We start from the raw sequence: 6,505 nt of genomic DNA, 5'->3' as shown, positions 1-6,505 counted from the left end.
TTCCCGGCTTGATCTATAACTTTTACTCTACGGAAATTAACAACGATTAAGAAAACAAAATAAATTGGAAAGTTGTATAGATTTCCGCTCATTTTTTGCATCCATGTTGGATTGTTTCTTAAATGTAAGAAGTTTAAGCTTGGACGAAAATTGAGTTATCGGTCATATTTATAAATGCATGCAAAGGGTGTTCTTTTGTAATTGAGAATATTTCTTAACTTTATTATCATTTATATAATAGTCCAAAACTGAGCTGTGTACAGTTAATGAATTCGCTTTGTTTTTGGTGCCCTTTTAGTATACCCGAGTATAGCCTTTATTAGGGAAATATGCATCTAGTAGTCTACCCAACAGGCTTCAATAACAGCACAACTGTTTGTGCTGTGCATAATAATTGTGTATTAGAGCTGAACGTATCTGAGGAGGCAGTCGAAAAAGTAAAATAAAAGAATTCCATGGAAATGCAATTGCTGACTGTGTTGCTAAGCATTTGCCTTTGGCTGGCATTTAGCTTGGGACTGGGCGAGGACGAGGATGAGGCGATGCTGCATTCACAGAATGCGCTGGCCCAGGGACCCAATTATGTGCCCAACTCCTGTATGGCGCCAGATATGGGGCTAAGCGCCTTTAGATATTTGGCCCCCCAGAAGCAGCTCGAACTCAAATTGGAATTCCAGCCCCAAAGCCCGCAACTGTTGCAAAACAGCGTCGGCGATGCCGAACGCTTGTTTGAATACAGGACCAATCCGCTCATTTGCTCGGCTGAGAGTTACAAGGATGTCAGCTACGAGAAGTCAGCGCCGACTGGGCCAACAGTCAGCGAGGATGACTATGATGATAATGATGATGCGTCCGATGAAGACAATAATGACGATGATGTTGACGATGATGGTGGGAAGGATTTTACAGCACGCGTTAAATGCCTTCTGCGCACGCTTTACGAGAATACAAAATTATTGTCAGATGATCTCAAGGCCCTGGAATCGGGCCTATTGCCAGGCAAGTCATCTGCATCACCCAAGAACTTTTACCAAGGCAAAAAGAAATGTTCGAAATCGAGCGGCATAAAAGAACGTCCGATGAAACTAAACAATGCGAAGACCCAAGAGAATAACTACTTAAACATGGTCGGTACCGATGCGGATGGCATTGGTAAGGATGTATCCAAATCAAAGAGTATTCCGTACTTAAGCGACAGTTCAAGCGAGCAGAAGGCGAAGCTAAAAGCCGGAGCTGAAACCAAAAAAGAGCTAGGCTTATTGCAGCAACAGTCGAACCTGAACGGGGCCCCTTTCAGCTATGTGCAACTGCCATTTGTGGTGCCTTCGGCTCGCATTATTGTGCCGCCGCTGCTGCAGTTGCTTACCCGCCGCTCGGTTTTGCCCTGGTCAATCAGGGGACCCAATTTGATTGAGAGCCGTCGCTATCTGCACGCCCTCAACGAGCTGCGCCTGGCCCGGGCGGTGCAGGCGGCCACCGCGGCTCGCTTCCGGCAGCAGCAAAATAATGTTGAGCTACAGCAACATGTTCAGGAATTCAAGGAGAATCTCAGACGTCTAGTCTCAAATCGAGCTGCCATAGAACGGCGTGTTTCGGGCTTACTCTCGGGCATTACTCGCGATGTAGTCGCAGCATAAAATTGTCTTTCAGTTTCGATTAAAACGTTATATATAGTGAAATGAATTCGAGAATTCAGGTCCGATTTATTAGTTATACATAAATCCTTACGTGCGATCTCTCTAGATTGCCCTTAAGCGCGTTGGCATTATTGCCAGGCACTTTATCCGCCTTGTAACTTGTTATATTGATATTTTGATATCAACATGCAAATCAATAAATACTGAATAACATTTAACTTGAACTTTTCGCAGCAATTAATCATGTCGCGTGAGGTTATTAATTAATTGCAATCGATATGCTAAAGCACACTTCAATTTATCCTCATGGTATATGCCATTAACTTTGCCAAAAACAGCTCTCAGACTATTAGATTCCCAGTGGGGTATACTCGGCCTTGCCATTATTACTTGCTTAGTAAACTCTAGCGCTGAATCAACCCGAGTTAAGCATCCAAAAAGTTATTTGCCATGAAGCTAGTCGTAAGCCAAATGAGTTGGATGTGGCAAGCCTGACTAAAGACCAAGTCATAAGTTAGGCAGCTAGCTTGATCCCTGAACCGAACCAACTTAAATGTTTGCTAGATTTGCCGCGCCAACTAAGCATCTCATTAGAATTTCAAAGAATTTGAAACGACTTTTTCGCATAATATTTCACTTGAATGTGCCTAACCTGAAATGCCACCTACTGCTATTTAATTTGTAATCCACAGTAGGCTTCATGTTCCAGGCAACTGTTAAGACAGTTGCTTCGCTTGGATTTCAGTTCAGTCTTGAGAGCTACACAAAGTAACATCGGCATCATGAATAATAAGAATGTTTTCCTGGCATTTATGTTCCTTGCGCTATTTGGTAGCAGTTTGGCCAAGAGCTATGCCTTGGATACGGGGGCGAAGCATGCCTTCGACACTTCGGCGGTGGGAAAGCGTGGCTACTACAATTACGATGAGGATGAAAGCCAGCACACCGTGGAGAAGCAGAGCCAGTCGGATTATCTTGACCACGACAAGGAAATAGGGAACGATAAGGAGAAGAGAACCGGCTGGCTGGACTTTGCCGCTGCCGATGCTCTTTTGGCTGGCGATGATATGCAGCGGCAACGCAAACATCAGAAACCAATGGCACACATAACCGCCCTTAAGCTGGACAAGGATGAACAGGACGAAGAGGTTGGCGATGGTGATGTCTACGCGGATACTGAAGCCGATGCTGCTGCTGGCAAAGCAGATGCCGACGCTGACGGCGATGCCAATGATTATCCACAGGTTGAGCACTCGCACAGTCCGCTGCACAAGAAGCTGAAGATGCGAGGATTTGTTAAGCTTAAGGACCGGCAACGGCGTAAACAGCGGCAGCACCAACCAAACAAGGACGAACTGAAGGACCAGGACTTTGGCATGGAACAGAACGGCGAGGACGATGATCAGCCGCAGTAGGGCCTTAAAAATTTCACTCCATTTCATTTGAAATGTACGATACTTGGTTCCCTTCACATCGATTCTTATATTTTATGTTAAAGCATGAAACTCAATAAAAAACATTTTACAACGCTGCTGGTCAATACAAAGTTTGCCATTTGTAAATTTTGGATATATCTTTAACGACGGTAAACCTTGAAAAGCTAAGCAACTAACTGTTTACCGATTCGCTTCGTGTGTCTGGTTTTTCAAGAGCTATTATAGTATTCTGGCTTGCCCTGGATGTGGCTATAAAATGAAAGATACGTGATCGGCTAGAAACTACATGACTGTTCTAGAAGCTACTTGTAAAATTTGGTGACTCTAAATGCCAACAAGATTGCTCAAAAAGCAGGATTTCATTATAGATTTTTATCGATTGCTTGGAAAGGGACAAGTTATCGATTATCGTAAACAAACTCATAATGCGCACGCACGTACGTTCAACATTTCAAGTCTCTAACATTGCTTATACTTTAAATCCATTTCGTTATTATTGACCGCAAATCCATAACCAAATATTGGTTTCATCATTCAAATAATTGAACTCCGTTGCATAGTGTAATTGCTGACAGCTGTCTGTCTTCTATTCGCGGTTAATTCGCCCAAGAATATAATCCTTCAAAATTTACATAAAAAATCTATCATATTATATAAATAATATATACATCTGAAAGTATCATCCTCTGCGACAAAATTGTTTATAGCGCTCTCCCACTTATTTCCCTATTATCATATTATAAAACTATTTAATATTTCCATTGAGATGAACGCGTGCTAAATGCCTGCGATTCGACACGAACACGAAGTGATCATCTGCGATATTGCCTAATTCATTTTATATGAGTATATTTTTATGTTGAGTAGTTTTTTAAATTTTATTACTCTTTTTGGGCCTTCTGATAAACACGAACACGCACGAAATTAATATCGTAAACACGCACTGCGAACTCGTGTCGTCACGAAATGCAACACGCGCTCAGGCTCAAAATTTTCAACATACACACACACATCATTTATTGGAATACTATGCACGCAAATAGAGTCCATGGGCAAATGCATTTGCTGGAGGAATCTTTCAATCTCCTGAACTGTCGGTTAGTCAATCAGCTGGACGCATTTATTCCGACAGTCGCGACAAATTGGCAAACGTGAATGTTGTCAGGCGTTGCTGACAAATGGTTGCGGCGACTGCAGGAAGACTATTCTATTTCAATTGCCAACTCGTGAGTGCATTGCAGCGTGTGTGTGTGTGTGTGTGTGCAAGAGAACAATGGAAAGGATTGAAGGCGGCGGCGACTGCGAATTTTGCAGCATTCCCATTGTCACAAATGCGCATGTGTGTGGGTGCGAATATGTGGTTAGCTGTGTGTGTGTGTGTGCTTGTGTGTGTGGGCGGCCATGTTTGCCAGCATGCCGTTTGAGTTCTTTGGAAATCGCTCAAAGCTATTTTCAAATTGTTTTCGCAATCACAACAAAATCGATTTGTAAATATTCGCTATTAACTTAAGCTCGACATCACACCCATACACATGCACACACATGCACACACACACACAATGGCCACGCCCACTTAACACAAACAGACACACATATGACATACAAGAGTGTACTTATCGCTCTTTTGTCTACTCTGAGATCCTTAGCCAGCCTTGCCCCGCCCAGTTTTGTCATGCCCTGCACTTTATGAGCTCTGCTCGCATCTTGGGCGAGGCGATTACAAACGAATTTCATGGCCTACTTCAAGGCGAGAGAACATGTCGACATTTTGTCTGGCTTACGCTTGGGATATTGGGATTTATATATAAATATATATATATACATATATATATTTGCTGATAAGCGCAATTTCAAAATCGATTTGTAAACACAAATGTTTCTCTTGCAGCCTCGCTAAGCCATCGCCGCCCTTTTGCCCCCGCCCAGCCACCAATTCGATTTCCAGTTCCAGCTCAGGTACTTATTGTTTTTATGTCGCAGGATTTCCGTTTAGCCGCGACAATTGTTTACTGTTGTCCTTTTGCTTGGCACGCATTCTCGGGAAAATTCTAAGCATGACTAAACACAAGTCCCAAAATCAGCAATCGTTTCTGCATATTTGTTTCGCACACATGAATGTGCAGACATATTTTAATGATGGCACTGCAAATGTCTCGGAGTTTCCATCATTATATAGCAATTTCACAAAACGAATAAATTGGCTTTCGAGTTTTTCGTAATATAATATAAAAATATCATGTACTCTTCCCTTGCTCTCCTACAATATAAAAATATCATGTGCCATCCCCTACTCCTTTAGATACATTTTTTCACCATTTTTGTTTTTCAAAATTTTGCATATTGAAATTTTCTTTATTATTGAGCAGCATTTTGAAAGCTGTCAATTTATTCATGGTATTTTATTACATAACATTTTCGTAAAAGAAAAACTTTGCCAATTTTTTGATCAGTTTATTAATAGAGTTCACGCTATTGAGGACTCAATCATGAAAACTGCTTCAGTTTTAACAATGTAATGGGAATTTGAGTTTCAGGTGGGCCATTTACTAAGTAAATCAAGCTTTACAATTCTTTAAGGGCTTTTACTTTCCTTAAGAAAAAAGAGTCCATATTTTGAGCATAAGAGAAGATTCGGAACAAACAAGTTCAGAACCATATCGAACAGGAAGTCGTATCGTTTTCTTATATGGGTATACCCATTAAAATGTTTGCTTATCGTCTTGGCTTGTACTACGTGAAGATATATATATATTTATATATATATTATATATATATAGCTTTCTAAATGACCTGCTAGAAAATGTTTTGCGGGTCTATACTTAATAGCTTATGTGCCTGTGAATGAAAACAATCAGGCAATCAAGCTATTAAGTAATCAAGCAATCGAGCAATCAATCAATCAAGCAATCAATCGATCAATACTTAAAAGAACCGCCTATTATATCACTCATATGCCCCAAACAAATATATATTTATTATTTAGGATAAATAATTCTCACCTGAGAATTTTCGACTAAGGCTTTTATCTAGTTGATTTTTTTTCAGGGCGGCAAACCGAAAATAATTAGTCACTGGTTCAGTTTAGGGTTCAAACCAACGCCCTGCCTTTTGGTTCAGTTCATGAACCTGATTTGAAGCCACCTTTTGATTCCTAGCTAAAACATAACTAGCGATTAAAGAATGAATCGGGTTTCGATTAGGCAGCAGATACTCGGTTCATTCTAGAGAAAAATTCGGAAATTACCGATTTCAAGTCGGTTCGGTTCAACATTATTTGCAGCCATTTTTTATTTTTATATAAATTTCAAGTCTGAGCTACACTTCAAAAGACGCCTATATTTGTTTACATAATTATGCGCAGTTTTTTTCATTTATTTTCTGTTGGCATTGTAAATTAAATACGAACGAAAAGCAGCCATCATGACGGCTTTA

The 6,505-nt window shown here is 40.7% G+C and overlaps 1 protein-coding gene across 1 annotated transcript; it reads left to right on the top strand.

Moving 5' to 3' along the window:
* The first annotated feature begins 356 nt into the window (after positions 1 to 356).
* LOC135427440 (uncharacterized) lies at positions 357 to 1,679 on the top strand. The gene has a single exon (XM_064680960.1). It carries the CDS (start codon positions 456 to 458, stop codon positions 1,635 to 1,637), a length of 1,182 nt encoding a protein of 393 aa, XP_064537030.1. The 5' UTR covers positions 357 to 455; the 3' UTR covers positions 1,638 to 1,679.
* Positions 1,680 to 6,505: the final 4,826 nt, after the last annotated feature.

The sequence above is a fragment of the Drosophila montana genome, unplaced genomic scaffold (assembly GCF_035044405.1).
Source record: "Drosophila montana isolate Dmon_TW-CO22-7 unplaced genomic scaffold, ASM3504440v1 contig_2178_1, whole genome shotgun sequence".
Lineage (NCBI taxonomy): Eukaryota > Metazoa > Arthropoda > Insecta > Diptera > Drosophilidae > Drosophila > Drosophila montana.
This window is presented reverse-complemented; position numbering and strand designations above follow the sequence as displayed.